The following is an 18,597-nucleotide window of genomic DNA, read 5'->3' as shown; positions in this document are numbered from 1 at the left end:
GTTGCGATTTCTTAAATTGCGATTGCATTTAAGAAATCGCAATTTGTGATTTCTTAAATGCAATGCATGAATATTTTTTTTGCGAATTCGCAAAGAGGTAAATTACCATGAAGTTGAACTTCATGGTAATTTGGTAAAACTTTCAAAAATGCACAAAAGTGCATTTTTGAAAGTTTCATTTTACACACACACATGTCCTTGGGGCATGTGTGTGTGAAAAATGTTCTTAAAGTTAAATTTCAGGGGTGCAGGGGGGGTCCTTGGGACCCCCCCTGCACCCTTGAAATAGCATTCTCATTTTGCGATTCCTTAATTGCGAATCGCAAAATGAGAATGGCTTCCTATTCATTCCTATGGGCCTCAGGGCCCATAGGAATCAATGGGAAGGGATTCCTTAATTGCAATTCGCAAATTGTGAATCGCAATTAAGGAAAATTAAGAAATCGCAAAAAATTTTGCGATTTCTTAATTGCGATTCCTTAATTTTCGTAATGTAATGTGTAAGATACTACGATGAATGGAACATTTCACTGTTGAACTCTCCACCATCTGTTCCCAGGCTGTAGCAGTAGTTATTGGCTTTCTTTCAACTGCTTGTGTCATTGATCTTCATGACTTCCCTCAGTGAGCATGCGCAAGCTTCGCGTCATTCAGCTAATTCAGTTATGCGAGAAAGGCCCACATGCGCACTAATGACGCACTAATGAAAAATGTCAAAAGACAGATGTTAATTTCTCAAAATAAGTGTTTGCACTGTATACCACCAACCTCTACTCTATCCCATTTTATTTATTAGACTTATCCCCGCGTTAGCATTAGTAAAATAGCTTGCTCTTATTTCAGATAAGCAGGTGCCATACATGCGAGTCTTCAAGCCCCTATGTTAATAACTTCTGCTCATGAGCTAGAATTTCTCTCCAAGCATGATCTCGTCATACTACGTAGATGTAGTTGACACATGCACAAAACAAATTTCCCGTATAAAGCGATATTGGTCCTTCTACAATGTTATCTGCGTTAGTAGGTCAATATGCAAGCTTTGCTAACCATAAAGTGTTCATGTGTATGCGTAGTAGTTTCCATAAAAAGTTAATATTAACTTGTTAGTGAGTTAAACGAGCGGATTGCTCCGAGCAAGTCTTATTTCTCCGAGACCTTGCTCCATCAGTATGCTGTATCATTATCTTGTAGCTTTTTCTTTTAATGTGCAAGTACAAGTAATCTTTATTTGGTGCACCAAATATGCACCATAAAAGACAACATTCATACACATTTTAAAAACAAATAAAAAAAAGATTAAAACAGCAAATTATTAGTTCTCATGACACAACACAGCATTGCAACAAATATAAACAACAACAATGCTACAAAAATAGTTGTGACAATACCTGGTCCTCACACTATACAAAACATAAAGTTATCAATCAAACAAAAGGAGCTTAAATCAATAAAGTGCTAGGTGCTAGGTGTGGGTAAGAATACATATATGCAAGAAAGTGCATCCAAAGTAATATTCCAGAGTTATCAATAGTAAAAATGGAACATATACCAACAAGTGCTTTCTGTATGTAAAAACACAGGTAAGCTGTGGGCAAAAAACATAAAAATGCCCTTACCTTATTAGTCAGCACTTGCCACAAGGAGAGCGGGGGCAGGTGTTTATTTCCCTACTAGCTTTCTCAGTCAAACTGCAGTAGATACTAATGTATATACCATCAAACATATATGCACTGTTTGCAGTAGCTGCAGGTAACACAAGGCAGGTCTACAGCTTCTGATGTTCAGTGCTTCAATAAGGGAATTCAAAACTGCTTCTGAGGAGCAGAATATAACTTCCAGAAAAATAAAAAATGCAAAAGAGACTGAGCTGTTGATGAATCACAGGGGCAAGCTTCCAAAGACGAATCTTGATAAGCAGTATTAGGATATGATACCAAATAGTGGGCAATGCCAAACCTAAATGTAATTAGGGGACATCTTGGTGAGTGTGAAAGGGAAAACACCAAATATGGTGCCATATTTTTAGAAGAAATAAGAGGGAGATAATCTTCTAATGCTTCTTTCTTAACTCTTTCGCATGCCTCTACCAGGCGCATAGGGCAAAGAAGTCATGTTGTTGTTTTTTTTTTTTAAATGGTGACCATTAAGTGTGGATTATCATAACAATACACTCCACCCATGAAGGCAAGATGCTCTGTTACAAAACGTAACCATGTGAGACTCTGCACTTTAAATTAATTAGAGCCCAGTTAAGTGAGGTCTCTTGTTTGACCCATTTTACTCTCCGGTGCTAATTTGACATGGTTCTCTAACGGAACAAGTCCCAAATCAGCATGAAAGAGAGATAAAGGGATACTACTTGGGATAGCCAAAATACTTCTTAAAAAGTTATTTTCAGCAACCTGTAATTAATCCACTTCACAGTTACCCAGACCCCTGCTCCGTGCATTACCATAGAAAGACAACGTGTGGAGTAGCTAGTAATCATGGCATCTAGGGGTTTATTTTCCCAACTTCCCTACAAATATAAAAATTGCCTCAGTGGATTGTTCAAGCCTTAACTTCCTGACCTTAGTTGAATAGGACCATAAACATTTATAGTCGAAAGGAACACCTAAATATGAGAAGGTTGGGACGTATGACAGTTTTTGACCGTTGATATATTGTGTCTTTAGGGTAGTACATGTGTTCTCAATGACCGTAGCATTGGATTTAGTACTATTAGTCCTTAAACTCAAACCATTTAACCTATTCAATAATTATTGCAGACTTGTTCCCATTCTTGCAATTTGGAATCAATCGTCCGCACCCAAAGAGCGGATACTTTCCTAGCGCCAACTTTTGGTACATCAGCCTGATTTACATTAAGAAACTTCTCTAGATCATTAAAGTAAAGCCAGAATAAATATATAAGGGGCCAAAACACACCCTTACCTTACATCCCATTTCATATTGATTGGGTCACTGAGTTCCCCATTTCTTCCCATACCTCACACGCCCCATCACTGCATTGCGCATGCGTGCCAAAAAGTGGACCGAAGCGGAATCAATCCCCATATTCAATAGCTTGATTCACAGCTTCCCTGTGTCCACCCAGTCAAATGCTGATGTTAAATCCATAAAGCCAAGGGGGATAGAACCACTGTTGGTCTTGGTATACTTGGTGATGACCAAGTGGAAATTGAGACACTGCTTCAAGGTGCCTAGTCCCTGTCTAAACCCATTTTGTATTACAGAAAATTACCCATTTTCGTTAACCCACTCTTCCAAACTTTCAAGTAGAATTCTGCCCAAAAGTTTACTAGTAATGTCAATTAAATAAATTGGGCAAATACATCGGAGGTCAGATCCATTACCTTTGGGTATTATGTATGACTTGATCTCAGGGGTTCTACTGTGGCTAACCACCTCAAAATATTTGTCGCAGCAGAGCCCACAGTTCAGAGTTATCTAAGAAGAGGTCAGCTGAAAGACCATCGGGCCAGCAGCCTTATTTCTCTGTGTGCAATACAGAGCACGGACCTCCTCTTCAAGACTTCAGGATCTACCTCCATGCTTTTGCCTGTCATTCTGGAGAAACGCAATCAAATTGTCTATCAATTTCATCACTACAGCTATAGACCTTTGTGAAATGCTCAACCCAGTCCTTTGGAGAAATAACGACATCCATGTGTGAATTATGATCATCTTTGAGAAAGGGGTCATTTACAGAATCCAAAACAAATGGAAATCCTCATTTAAACTGGCTGCATTAAGTTTGTCCCACGCTTCTGCTCTTAGATCTTTTTTTCCTGTGGGCAATAATCTGCTTGTAGTTATATCTACACAGTCTCAACAGCCCCGGGTCTTAAGGAGTGTGTTTTAATTCAAGCATAAGGTTTTTATGTGCCTTAGAGCAATATCGTTCAAACTACCGTTGTGGCTTGACAGCCCCCTTCCTACTTTGAATGGTGAAGAGGTTAATAGTTGTCTGGCAAATTTCCTCCAAAAGCATTTAGCATGAGCTTGTCATCTAAACAGGCTACAATCATTTTTTTTTACAGTTACTCTAGAATATAGTGAGAGTCTATCATAGACCACCTACGTACGATCCCCTTATTTGGATTGTAAGTTAGTGAAAACTAGGGACAACCACCTGATGATGGTTAACTTTATCTGTATCAAAGAACAAACATAAGTGATATAGGTCACTCAGGCCAATTTGTAGGATAACAAAATTGATAGTCTTTGGTCTATAAGACCGCAAGAGTGGAATAAAGTCATTAAGACTACCTTTGCCTTTACCTTGAAAGGAGCGATTTTCTGTGTTAGAGAGGGTGCTTAGCTCAAGCATTAAATACAGTGCCTTCTTATTTAATATGGAGTTAAATGTATCCCCACAATGTATTTGTGTTTCTTTTCTGGGCAATAGCTTGCTTAATCTCCACAACGGCCCCTTGCGGCGGGATGCCTGGCTTTCACCTTGTGGATACCCTGCCGGGGCTATCTCACAGGGGAATACCAGGACGGGTTCCCTAAGCAAGCGCATAGATGCCTGCGATGTGGGCGATTTGCGCTATATAAATACATGTACATGTACATGTACATGTATTGGTCATAAAACTGGGTCTCTGAAAAGAGCTCTGCTACCCATTGGGCCTGGCCCATGCTCTTTACAACTGAAAATAAATAAGCACCTCACCGTGGGTCTTCAACTGGTGACCGGCCGAACTCGGAGCCTCACCGAGCAGCCATGTCATGAGCCTTGCAATAATCAGTGACAGCAAACTACAACTGATCTCACAAGGCAGCACCGTCACTGCATCCTGCTTCAACACCCTGAAAATGCTGAGGACAATCGTTAAATGGCACCCAGGCAATACCAGAAAAATTGCCACTCTCATCCTAGTCACCAGAAAGTTGGACTACATGAACCCCCACTATGTCAGGATCATCAAGCAACTCACTATAAGATTACACACCATCCAGAACTCAGCAGCCAGGCTCGGCCTCAAACTCCCACACAAAATTCACATCACACCACATTTCCAGGAGCTTCACTGGCTCATTTCATGCTCCTAACACACACATTCAATGGACTACACAACTTAGGCCTCACCTACTTTAGCAGTCGCATCTCCTTCCACCAACCACTCAGACACTTCCGCTCCATAGGACTCCTACTCACACACAACCCGCGCATGGACGGGACAAGATCAGGATTGGCGTTCTCTTACATCACTCCTACTGCGTGGAATGGCCTCCCACTGCGGATCAGGGCCCCCTTCTCTCTTCTTGAATTCTGCAAGAAGTTGAAGACCTGACTTTTAAATTAACAAACCCACCATAGGCAGGGCTAGGAACACACACCTGCTCATTGCCAGTTGCCAGGATACCCTTTAGGGGTGATAGTGCACTTCACAAATTCACATAACAACATCTGCTGAGAAGTCAGTCGGGGGTTTCAAATAATCTCATCCAACACTTTAGAAGATGCACAAGATTGTGTGCAAGTCAATAATACCCCTTTAGAGGAGGAAATTCTGTCTGGGTATTGTACTTCATATGTAGAGTTTCTTCCAGAAAAAGGAGGATTCTCAGTTCCCTTTAAATGCGAAAGGAGGATCACAGAAAGATGATGCAGGAGGTTACATCGGGGTTTCATGTGATCTAATCAGTTTATTTACCAGGAAACTTCTGTGTCTGCATAGAGAACTTTGCATGTTTGATACTAATAAAAAATATTTCTGATATGTGTGAAGTGTGAAGGAGTATTTGGAGTTATGTTTTAGCAACTGCATGATAACCAGGAAGGCGTCAAGGTTTTGTTCCTTACCTAGTACTGCTAGATATTAAGCCAAAGTAGGTAAGGAGACTCTCTGGGTAAGGTGGAATGGTAGTCTGGTCATGAAGCCTTCTGGAATGTTTCCCAACAAATAGTAGATTATTATCTGCTTAGGCTAAGGACCATGAGCATCTAATTGGTGTTTGGTGGTAATGGGTAATCCGCTTGTTCCTCCGGTGAAGTACTAAATCTCATCCTAACTCTTTGTTCAGCGAATTGTGAATTTGTGGACACCTGTAGCTTCTCATGGTGGTATAGAGGTAATCCACGACCCATTCCATCTCTGCCTCACAGCCACTCTAATTACTTTGCTGTGCCCTTGTGCAATACTAACCTTAACTGACTATCTCTGCCTATCCTGGCAGCCTGTATACAGTGATTCCCTTATTATGTGCCTGTCACCTGCATATCCAGTTGATATCGGGGCCTTTCCATCCATACAATTTTCAAGACCAGTTTAAAATCCATACCTCTCTAAATTGAAGTCTCACTAAGGGTCAATAGGTATTCTGTTGCCAACTTTTCCCATGTCATCTCTTAATAATCATCCCTTAAAATGTTTAATAGCTTTAGTTCTATTGTATTTTCACCTCTTATTTGTCATCTGTCATTTGCAACCTTCACCTCTTTTGTTTTTTAGCCACCTAAACTGCATGACTGAGTTTTGTATCAAAATATGGTTGCTTTTTAAAGCATTTCTTCTTTCAGACAAGGAAAAATACATGAACACGTGACTATATTTTGGGCTGTGCACAATTGTGTTGGAACAAATCGGCTTGTATGTTTCGAATTCTTTAGAAAATCTGGCCACTTATCAAATCGTTTTTTGTGCACTTGATAGAATTTGTGCCCAGCTTATAAATATTTATTTTTCAGAACAACAAGCTTTCCTTGCATGAAGATCCAGAAAAAGCCATCCAGCTAAAGGATGAAGGTAACACTATCTGGTGACTGTGTATAGGGATATGCGCAACACTGTATTAATGTGGACTTTGGAAATGAACAAAACTTCATATTTTATTGTAACTGTTTATAGCCGCTTTGCTTGATTACCTATTTCATTTTTTATTAGTCACTGATTAATTTTGGTGATTTGGTGTATCTCTAAATTGTCAATGTTTCTTAGTGTGCATGTGTTTCAGTTTGTGTGTTTCTACGTACAACTGTGGTGGAGGTAGGATTAAGGACTGCTCAGATCCCTCAGTATTAGCAGCATCCTTTCCAATTCTGGACCCTCTGTATTGTAATGTGTTTGTTCTGCCATGATCAGCAATAAACCTTGAAAACCCACAATCTTTTTCTCCAGTGCTGCATCTCCGTATTATACCTTCCAGCGCCCTGCTCAGTATTATGCTTGTCTAATCAGGGATACTGAAGAGGCTAGTATATTTCATCTGCACATTTCACAAGGGTGATCTTCAAAGTTGATGGCAGCACTAAACCTGAAGAAGTTTACAAACTTTTAGAATGGGGTGGAGTGTACTTTAAGGAAATTTCCATAGCCTTCCGCAGATGGAACCTGTAACACTCCCAAGTTATTCTTCCCTGGTTTGAATGGTGTGTAAAACATAAATGCATGCTTTGTGTAAAATATTTCCTTGATTGGAGACACATACTATGCTTTCAAATAACAAACTAAGTCCTAGTGATAAACTAGGATGCCATTGAGCAGTCTAATACAGTGTTTCACAAACTGTGGGTCAAGCTGCAAGCTGATTTACAGTGGGTCGCGAATGTTTAAGCAGTAAATAACGAAGCCTTTAAATTCTGTATTTATCTGGTCACAGTTGATGCGCTTCAATAACAGAGTGCAAATATCAGACTATGTCTTCTAACAAATTGCTGGTTATTTTATGAACATGTGGTTTGGAGTTTACAAACTCCTCTCACTTTGCTGTTAGAGAGAGAAAAGTAAACTGAATTATGTGACAATCTTGCTTTGATACAGGGAGTGTGAATGGAAAAGCTGTTGGTTATAAATTTGTAATACACAATAAAATGTAAATACCTTTTAATGAACTGTACACTTTGAGCAATTAGGAAAGCAAAAATGAAGTATATATTTTTTGTAAGTGTGATGGAAACAGATTTGATGGGACCAAAACAAATCAAAGCACTTTAACCCGTTCCGTGCTTGTGACGGAACGACTTTGCCACGAGCCACAGGCGTGCTGTGCTAATGACGGAGTGGTTCCGTCACGTGCGGCCGCTCCGCCCACGCTGCATCAATTCCGCGCCTGAAGTAATGAGCGGGCGGGGCTGTGACTGAACCACTCCGTCATGAGCACATAGCGCGCCCGTGGCTCGTGATGGAGTGGTTCTGTCACAAGCATGGCGGCGCCGCGTGACCCCCCCAAGCCCCCCAGCGAAATTACCGCCGCGGCCAAGGGGTTAATCGATGATGCACAAATGCTAAATATTTACTGAAACCTGATTTTACACATTTGCGTGCTTTATAGTTTTATCATTAAAACAGTATGTCTGGGCAAATTTATTGGCCATTTCTATGGAAAATGTGATATTTGTGAACTACAGTGTGCTACCACACGGTGTTTTAGTTACGTTAAAAAATCGACCCCCTCATGTCCATTACAGCTAGGTGGATCAGGAACGTTTGTCATTCTGAAAATTGGGTTGTGGTTCCAAAATGGTCTAATACATAAATACAATTACCACCCCCAAACCCTTTAACTGCTGTCCCTAGCTTTAAAGCTAAACTTGCTCTTTGGCCCACCCAAGTCAACCCTCTAACCCCACAGTCACTATTTTAACCACAACTCAATTTCACCACCAGCTTTTAGTTTTCAACCTTACGATCAACAAGAGGGCTCAATCTCCATCGCTTTTCCTCCTTTAATTTCCCATACAACTAATTCTTTTTTGTATTAATCATTTCAGGAGCAGAATTACCTAATTTCAAATGGTTTAATTTTCTGTTCCTCCCTCTGTTGACACTGTCACCTCTCATTAAAATATCTATCGCTTCTTGAATTGCTGTGATATAAATGTATGTTTCTAAGAATGATAGATTCATCACCATCCTACCTAAACAACTCTGGGATGCGTCTTACAAAATCCTTATAACCAAACAAAGAGATACCCCTTCAGTCCCTTTCCATCTTCGTAGACACTTTCATCCTTTTACAGTTCACTATAACCTGTTTCCCCGCACCATCTATATTGGGCTCTGCAGTAGGCTGGGCCATTCCAGGAGAATGCCTGGCCAATTTCTTAATCTCGCTCAAGCCCTACCAATGCCACTTATCCGTGACTCATCATTGTCCTCAACCATGTTACTCTTCTCAGAGTGACTAATCAGCAGTTTGTGAATTGGCAGTGATTACCCTTACAGCCATCCGATACCAACAAGACTACTACAGAAACATGAAACTCTAACCTTGCTGCTTCCTAATTACCCTTCTTTCTGCATGCATACATGCCTTCTTCCCTTTGGAATAGCTGGTAATCCAAACCTTTACTCTTCTATCCACTCTACTAGATGCATTGAATTATGTATCACCTGCACCAGGCAACCCTAGCTCCACCTCCCCGCGCTCCTGATATGACTGATGAGTATCCCACTAATATCTCTCTGCGACTGTGCCTATTCTAAGGAGATGTCCCCCTATTCCTCTTGCTCCTTCCACATTGTTTCAAATCTTGTATATAATAACTGGTCTTTCAAGTGCATTTATAGTGCAGGAATAACCTCTGATCTAAGCTGTGCTCGTTTAAATATCTGTATAATCACCCTCTGGCGCAACCTCATCTCCGAGGATCCCACGGGTAATACAAATAGTCATGCTCTTTGGGGAGCTTTGGCATCACATACCAAATGGCATGCATTGGCTTGCACCATTACAACCCACAATGTCTTATATAGAAATCCCCTCTGTTTCTCTCCAAACTAGTTCAGCCATCATGAATAAATGTTTGGATAAAAACTGCCATGAACAACCTCTCCATCAATCTGCCAGCATTCTTTGTTAACCTTCAACGTTCAATAGAGGAGGAGAGACTCCATTAGCTCGATTCCCGAAAGGGTTTGAACTTTTTACACTGATTGTACCAACAATCATCGAGTGGATGAGCAGCTTTTTCTGAAGTTATCTGAATGCTGAGCAGAAGAGGACCTTGTTGAGAGGGATAGTCCGATGCAATAGGATCTTCTACATATTGGCCTAGAAGCAGCCCCCAGAAGGTCTGAGATCCCATTCCACCCATGGTTGGCTCAAGGAGTACCTTTCCTTGATATCTGCCAAGCTGTAACGTGGCGTTGGGGCATTTGCTCACAAAGTATTACTGCCTTGTAAGCCAGGTCCGGTAGGAATATCACTGTTCTTACTCGGTTCTTCAAGATGTTTTGGTCTGAGCCTACTCCCTGTACTCACTACCTTGGGAAGGTACCGTGTTGATATTTATTCTATGGTGATAAATCTCTAACGGCAGATCCTTTACTGCTCTCCCTGTGGAGGTGTCTGTTTTTACCATCTAAAAAGGTTCCAAGTTAGCACTATGCACATTGTTCCCAACAATTGTTCATGCTCTGCATCTGAGTTTGCGTAAAGGGAAATATAAAAGACTGATTTCAGCAATGAGGTTTGGTGCTATTATGCTGCTCCCCTGTGTCACTTCCGGGGTGGTATGGAGTCAATTCAAAGTCGCACAACACTACCTGTTGGCTCACAGGATCACTGCTACAAAATTCTCAGAATCAGTCGAAAGAATTCTCTTCCGCTGAAGAATGTGCTGTTTTTATAAAGTATCCACAAGAAAGAGCGTTACTTAAGGTAAGTAACTTGTTCAAATCATGCCCTGTATATTTATAGAGCACATGTTTATCAACAGGCTTCATGATGCTGAGACTAGAAAGATGGATGTGACAGGTAAGTCAATAACAAGGACTGCATCAGAGAAAAATCTATATTTTAATTGCCTGTCTGAAAACCTGAAGGTTGGACAGTTGTCATATTTACAGCGGAAGATAGTTCATACTGTACAGAAAAGCCTTTTCCGCCCACAGGACAGCTTTTAAATATAGGAACCCACAATAAGAAGGTCGAATTTCGATGGAAGAGAGGAGAGATGGAGAATAGGGGCAGCCGTTCCCAATAGGTAGAGAGCCTTCAATAGAGATTCTCCTTTGAGTAGTACATAGGACTTTAAAAAAAGATAAGCTGAAAGGCAGCAGCCCCAAAACCTCTGTTAATTTGCTGTGACATGATCATATTTCTTCAGGCTGTATACTAATAGCCTAATATTTTATATTCTGCGTAGCATACTGAGGGCACTACATCAAAGGCATTGCCATGCTCTAGCTTTGCCAGGTCAAAAGTATTTACCAAGGTGACATATCGAAGGAAGGAAAACATTATAGTTAGGAGATATAAATAGTGAAAGTAAGTAGATAATAGTGAATTAGTTTGTTTAGCCAAGGAAAGGTCATTTTCTTATTTGACACCTAACCTCTTGAAATAGTCAACACATGATGGAGAGTCTCCTCCTAGTGCAGATTGTTAGTTCACCGAGTCCACTGACTGAGAGTGTGTGTCTTGTTCTCCACCTCATGGGTTGCTTCTCTGTAAAATGTATATTGCATTACAGATTTAAGAAGACAGATTTGCTCAAAGGCCATAAAACCTAGTAATGCCTGGTCATCTGCAAATTAACAACAATCACCAATGTCATTGTCCTCGTGGATCAAACACCATCTTGTGTGCAAGACACCCATGCCACGCGCACCCTTCGGCTAGCACAGGAAAGAGTTTCAGAAAGACAATTCAATGTGTCTGCTGGCCAACAATTGGTCTGTTCTTTGTTCTGTGAACTCTTCATCCTCTGTGCCCAGAACAGTCTAAAATCTACTAATGCTGCATCAGATAAAGTGTCATCTCGCCACCGTGTCCTATACTCTGGCAATCAAACAGACATTACATCGAGCCCCTCCCTATCAACAGGTACTCAGGTGCTCTCTGTGGTCCTCATCATGTGATGAAGTTATTATTTTATTAACAAAGGGCTTTCTGATCATATCACTTAGCGTGCAAAGGTAAAGTGTTCCCAATGCCTGCTAGACGCTTCTCATTTCCAAATTCTTCATGTCCTTACCCTGCTCTATGGATTTCCGAAGGTCAGCAGTTTTTCTGGAGAAGCCTGGACACCTTTACAATCCAGTTCTGTACCAAAATACTTCGAATGTGCAACCAATACTTTTACCTTTAATATTCCAAGGGGCCTCAACGTATGTCTATGCCCACAAACTAAGGCTCCACCGTGAACTCCAGACAAAGAATCTTCCACTCAGTGAATGGAGCTCTTACTCTAACACACATCTAAGTATAAAAGCCCATTCCAAAAAGGCAGTATATGCATGGTTTCCAGACTGAGTCTTGCAGTTAATCGGTTGTGTCACATATTTGTCCTCAGCATTGCCCTCCTTCCCTTTTTTATAGTTGTACCTTGCTCCATCAACTCCTTACTGCCTGTGCTTCCACTTAATTCCCATGTAGTCTCCGCAGTAGTGGCTAAACACAGCAACTGGTGCATGCTCCCATCTCCCAACAAAATAAAGGCATTTTCTGGTATGATTCCAGAAGCAGTTCACAAAAGCACAATGGTCCTTAATCTCCCAAAGTGGAATGAACACATACTCCTCTCTTAGGCTGCCCTCCTCTTGTGTATTACACACCTTTGCATAATCATTTCTAATGGTAAAGCAATAACTCTAGACAGAACACGGTTGGTTCAAGCCTTACTGTGATTCGTACTCCCTGCAATCAGTCCTAACAAGTACTTTGACCACACTCTGTCGTTTTCTTGCGGTTCTCTTGCTGTTGTAGTCATAATGGAAGCATTGAGCTTTGTTGGGTCAACCTACGCTTTGTAGACCTTCTTAATGGCTCCTTCTTGGTTTCTGCCTTTCTCTGATACCCTGAGCCCAAATGTTTACACCCGGTACCCCTTGGATCTTTCTCTCTGCCTTTCTGGTTCCTACCGTCAACCATGCTGTCTGTTCCCCGGACTTGCCCTGCTGAACTGCCCACATATCACAGATTAGCACATCCACCCAACATATCGGCTGGTCCTCTCCACACAGTCAACCATAGAGAGGCCCACCGTATGCAGGGACGGCCCTGTCACACCGCAGTGCCAGTCCTCCATGCAGGTTTAACCCCACGACACCTCGGCACCACAGGATGAACAGCCACAGAGTTTCCTTGAACCAAGGCTGGACTGTTCATTTTCTGGCCTTGGCTGAATAACCGTGGTCACTGATACCCTTCCTCGCCTTCAGCAGACACATCTGTAGAGGAACCCGTTATTCTAAGTTGGAAGGTCTCTCAAGCTCAGCATCCGCTCCTTGAACCCTGCAGCCTCATCTCTGTAAATGCTCTCCGGCCACCTGGGCAGACTAATACTTATCTGGAAGGTCTGGCAGCTCCCTGTAAACCATGACTTTGGAGTGCTGTAAATCGAATCTAACCCCAAATTATGTTTAGGATTTTAGTGTGAGACAAAGGGTTAGGCTGATGTGTACCCTACATATCCAGCCACACCTCTGTAAGATGTCTTCATTGACTCATTCGTGTACACTTTCATTCAGCTTGGATATTTCAGAAGAGGCTGAGTTACTGCTGCAGGATTGTGTAAGTCTGTATAAGCAGCAGAAATGTTGATTTACCATATGCCCGTAGCAAATAGAAATGCAATTCATGTTTTACCACTTTTGGTCCCTGATTTACACAGGTAAACCTACATGTCTGTGTAAGTTTACGCTTTTTCAGTATTCACAAAACTGCATTTTAATAGCAAGTTTACGCGTGCGGAGCCTCTGCACATAAAAACATAGGACAGGCATCAGATACCATCAAAATGCAGTTTTGTGAATATTGAAAAGGCATGAACTTTCACAAATGTAAACATTTACCTTCGTGAATCGGGCCCTTTGTTTTGGGGAAATATTTGCTGGTGGCATATCGGATTTGAGTTGTGGTTTACTAAAGAATATACTGTAAAAATGAATTAGCCCACGTCAAACCTTTCTGCCTTTATGTTACACTTCTAGGTAACAATCACATGAAAGAAGAGAACTACAGAGCAGCGGTGGATTGTTACAACCAGGCAGTGCAACTGGACCCCAATAATGCAGTGTACTACTGCAACAGGTAACATTACAAACCCATGGCCATTTGAGCTGATCAAACAGTGGCGAGCATCTGAACCCAAAAAAGACAGAATCAGTTGTGAGTAGCAGTTTGGTTTTGCAGTTGAACATACCTTCTCTGCATGCCACAAATGTGGTTTCCATAATATTAGGGTTCGAGGGTTATTTTTGTGAAGTGTTTCATTTTTAAACAGCTATATAAACTCAACAAATTATTTGCTAAGAAATGGGTCATTCAATACAAATAGCTGAGTCTTTAATGATCCTTCATTGCAGTTAGATAATTGGCCCACTGGAATTTCTGTCCAATGGTCCATACTGTTTTAAACTGTCCTTCTTAGCAGGATGTCAAACACTTCTGAGAAAAAGGTATGAAAGCAGAACTCGGTGCTCCTGTTTATGTTCAGAATGTTTGAAACTATAGGAGGGGAACACCTGCCTTAAGTAATGTTTTGGAAAATCAAAATATGTATTGGCAAAGCTTTTCAGAGTCCTCTTATGATGCTTGTACGCTTGTACTTCTTAAAATGGCCACTGTTTCTCAGGGGAACCCCTCCTTCTGCCGCAAACCTGATTTGAGAAGACCATTGCACATTTTATTTAAAATATATTTTCACTGTTCATAATTCCCTCAGTATATTCAGAGGCACACATAGTCAAGTAACCAAGGAAACTAGCCCAAACCAATCTCCGCGAATGTGCTGGCGTTAGCAAAGTAAACACAACAATGATTTTTTACAGTGACATTGCTATCGCAATACAGGCTGCATGCCCTGTATCTGAAATAGGACATATCTCACTTAAAATGAAACCATTTAGCACAATGGAATGCAAACCATCCTCTCACATCGCCATCCCACACCAATCATATCCTCTCAAGCGCAGAAAGAAAATGAAAAACAATGCATTTATTTCCTCACAGTAAAGCAATTGGCAATACAAAACCATGTGAATTTTCCTCGTGTATAAAATACTAGATATTTTTATTCAAAATGTAAAACAACTGGAAATTCATTGGCTGTTCTTCTACGGATTATTCCCTCACATGTGAACATTTTCTAAGCAAGTATAGGTATCACAGTTAAACAGTAGGTGCCTTTAAAACATACCACAGTGGCATTCGAATACAATTCAGATTAAATCATGCCAATATTCCAGTAGGCCAGTGTGCACTTTTTAATCAATAATCTCAAACATAAAAACACACCCATTTAGATTTGTTCTTCACTTCTAGAATTAAAAACTGTTTTGTGTCTGTTTACTGCTGGAGCTAGCCCTTTTTCTTAAGGTACCTCTGGTGCAGAATATTTGTGCTTTTAATCTGCCCCAAAGTACTGTTGTGGTGTGTTGAATGAAATGTGTATATCATTTATTTAAAAATAGAATGAATTACCTTGAAAGTATTCATGAGATCGATTTACTTGTATTGTATTGTGGCATACTTGTATAGCGCGACCTGTCACCACCAAGGGCATCCTGGCGCTTTGACCCGTACTCAGTGAAAACAGTAGCTCAGCCTATCCTGGGAAAAAGATGAGTTTTTAAAGCCTTTCTAAAAGATAAGAAATCTTCAAGGCTTCTCAAGGATATAGGCAGAGAGTTCCAGAGTTTGGCCGCCGCCACTCTGAACGAGCGGCCACCCATCCTCACTCTCTGGAATCGCGGGACCACCAGTAGCCTGGATGACGAGGAGCGTAGAGCTCTAGATGGACAATACCAGGCAAACATTCGTCGCAAAGGAATGGGGCCCAGGCCATGAATAGCCCTAAACACAATACACGCTGCTTTGTAGCGCACCCGCAGATGGACTGGCAGCCAATGAAGTTCTCGCAGTAAGAGTTTACCCCAAGCCTCTTGACAATGGAAAGTTTCCAGTGGAGCATTTAAGATAATTTGTATATCTATTTTATGTGGAAGAAATTAATGTTCACTCTTTTGGGAAATCAGTAACACTTGAAGTTTCTATCTCTTTATTTAACAGCTGGAAATATATTGGCTGGCAACTTTACAACTTTAACAAAACGTTAACAACTGATGATCTTTCGTCCGTGATTCCCATCTGACAATCAGTAAAAGGAAACAAAAGGGAACATTCATAGTTGTGTTCTGTGTGGATAGTCTTTTGAACAGCCTTCTATTACTGTACCAAATGTTAAACTTTTTTTATGTTGCAAGCTGCAATGAGTAGATGTCTACCGTAGGCTGCTGGATGAATACAAAAGGGCTGTTAGCCAGTTTAGACATCTACCACTGTCCTTGATGGCCGGGGCAGCCCTTTTTAACATGATGTATTTACCGAACTTCCTGTATGCACTACAAAATTCCCTGTATGAGACTCCTGAACAATGCTTTAAGTCGATGGACTCAGATGGGACGGAGGCGTAAGATGCATATCGATGGAGACACTCACTAGAAAAGTGATGGACTAGGAGATCGCACTGCCGAACCTCCCCCTGTACAATTGGGCAATGGAACTGGTGATCCTCAATGAATGGTGCTTTACTGATCAGACCGAACCCTTCCTATGGGCGGATAGAAGAGAAGGGATATATAAAATAGTTATATTGAAACAAGAGGCCAGAAAAGCTACCATCCCCTAACACAATGGTCATAGACTCTGGAAGAAAGCTACCAACTGGCTGGGATGGCAGGGAGTACTAACCCATGCACCACAATTGTGGGAGGCAGCCAGGTTGGCTCCACTGCAGCAAATTGAAGGCCACAGGAAGTGGTATGTGACAGGTATATCAAAACTGGGAGATGTCCAGGCGAACCAGGTTATGCAGACTTTTGAAGAACTCCAGCCCCATATGAGCTTTCTGGGGGACAATACTTAAGGTACCTCCTTATGAGGCACCACCTCCAAGCTCTCATATGCCTGAGGGAAGAGATACCTGAGGAGAGCCCGCTGAAATATAGAGTACTGGGCGCCCCACTTCACCCCCATGGGATTTCAGCCATCTACAGCATGCTTCTGGCCAATAGCACTCCCCCACTGCAGAGGCAAGAATTGAAAGAGGCCCTGGGTAGGATGAAAAACGATGAGTGGGGTAAGGCTTGCCAATATCCAGGCGAAGTGGCGATTATAGCTGGTTTTAGGCTGAACCAATTCAAGTTCTTGCATCGCACATACTGTACTAGAACTAGATTATGTGTGATGGGCATCCCAGCTCTTCCTGTGACACATTATCATTCACCCTGATCATGGAAAGAGGAAAGTCTTGAACTGCTCCCTGAACCTAAGGTAGTGTGATTCAAGACGAATATAGTCTGGAAGCTGGTTGCAGAACTTGGCCGCGTTGTATGGAAACCGTCGACCTCCCGTCCGTGACCGTTTGATCCTAGTGACTGCAAGTAGTCGTTTATTATTAGATCTGAGAGTCCTATTGGTGCGCTATAATTGCACCATGGATTGAATCGGTGGGGTGGGGGGGGGGGGGGGGGGGGGGGAGGGCACTACCAGCGATGGACTTGTGGACGATACACATTGCCTTAAACCTGATTCTTTCCTGGACAGGAAGCCAATGCAGCTGACTAAGCACCAACTTAGCAGAATTATGTTTTGGGACCTTCATTAAGAGGCGGGCAGTGCAATTCTGGACAATCTGTAAGTTTGTAGCGCACCAAAGTAGACTGCATTCGCCTAGTCCAGCCGGGATAAAATAAGAGCCTGGACCAACATACGCCTGGCTTCAAATGGAAGGAGAGGAGGAATCTTCCTTATCCACCTAAGAAGACCATAACAGCTAGCAGTAACTTTACGTGCTTGAACTGTAAAGTTCAGGTTGCAATCAAACCAGACGCCCAGACTCTTAATCTGTTTTTTCGGTATAGGAGGGGGACCAAGACAACTAGGCCACATAGGATCATAATTTCTGTCCTTTAATTTAGGAAAGGACAGATCCATCCAATCAGAGACCTTCACAAGGCAGGAAGTTAAACCCAAATAGGCTTTGTCTTGCTGACTAAGGGACACCACCAACTGGGTGTCATCAGCATAAGTAACAATATAGATCCCCCAGGGCAGTACCACATCCGCAAGGGACCTCATGTAGATGTTAAACATGGTGGGACTCAAAGAAGATCCCTGGGGAACTCCATACTGCAAAGAAATCTGCTTCGAGAGGACATCTTCTTCAAAGACCGCAAATGATCTGTCTGCAAGGAAGGACTGCAACCATTTTAGGGCAGTACCTGCTCCCCCCACCTCCCTGAGTCTTTGGATCATAATTTGATTATTTACAGTATCAAAGGCTGCGCTAAGATCTAGCAAAATGATAGCAGCGCAACCTCCGTTGTCCAAGATTTTTCTAGACTCTTCGACCACGGCAAGAAGGGCGGTCTCCGTGCCCTGTTGGTGCCTGAAGCCGGTCTGGGTGGGATGGAGACAGTTATTTTCCTCCCGGGAAGCTGCCAATAGGGTGTTAACATATTTGTCTGCTAGTTTACTTATTCCTGGCAGCAAAGAGATGGGGTGATAATTGGCCCAGTCCTCAGGATCTAAATTGGGCTTTTTCAAAAGAGCTTTGACTCTTGATTGTTTGCAGAGAAGAGGAACCTGCCCCAATAAAAGGGAGGCGTTTATCACGTTCTGAATAACAGGAGAGAC

At 41.9% G+C, this 18,597-nt stretch overlaps 1 protein-coding gene across 1 annotated transcript in view; it reads left to right on the top strand.

The window, feature by feature from the left end:
* The window catches only part of SGTB (small glutamine rich tetratricopeptide repeat co-chaperone beta), a 134,605-nt gene that overhangs the window by 49,287 nt on the left and 66,721 nt on the right, over positions 1-18,597 (top strand). The window contains exons 4-5 of the mRNA XM_086962963.1: positions 6,701-6,758; positions 13,890-13,989. Coding sequence (XP_086819089.1) covers positions 6,701-6,758; positions 13,890-13,989 — 158 coding nt within the window. The remainder of the gene's footprint in view (positions 1-6,700; positions 6,759-13,889; positions 13,990-18,597) is intronic.

The sequence above is a fragment of the Lissotriton vulgaris genome, chromosome 3_1 (assembly GCF_964263255.1).
Source record: "Lissotriton vulgaris chromosome 3_1, aLisVul1.2, whole genome shotgun sequence".
NCBI classification, from domain to species: domain Eukaryota; kingdom Metazoa; phylum Chordata; class Amphibia; order Caudata; family Salamandridae; genus Lissotriton; species Lissotriton vulgaris.
Note: the sequence above shows the minus strand (reverse complement) of the source record. Positions and strands in the feature narration are given on the sequence as shown.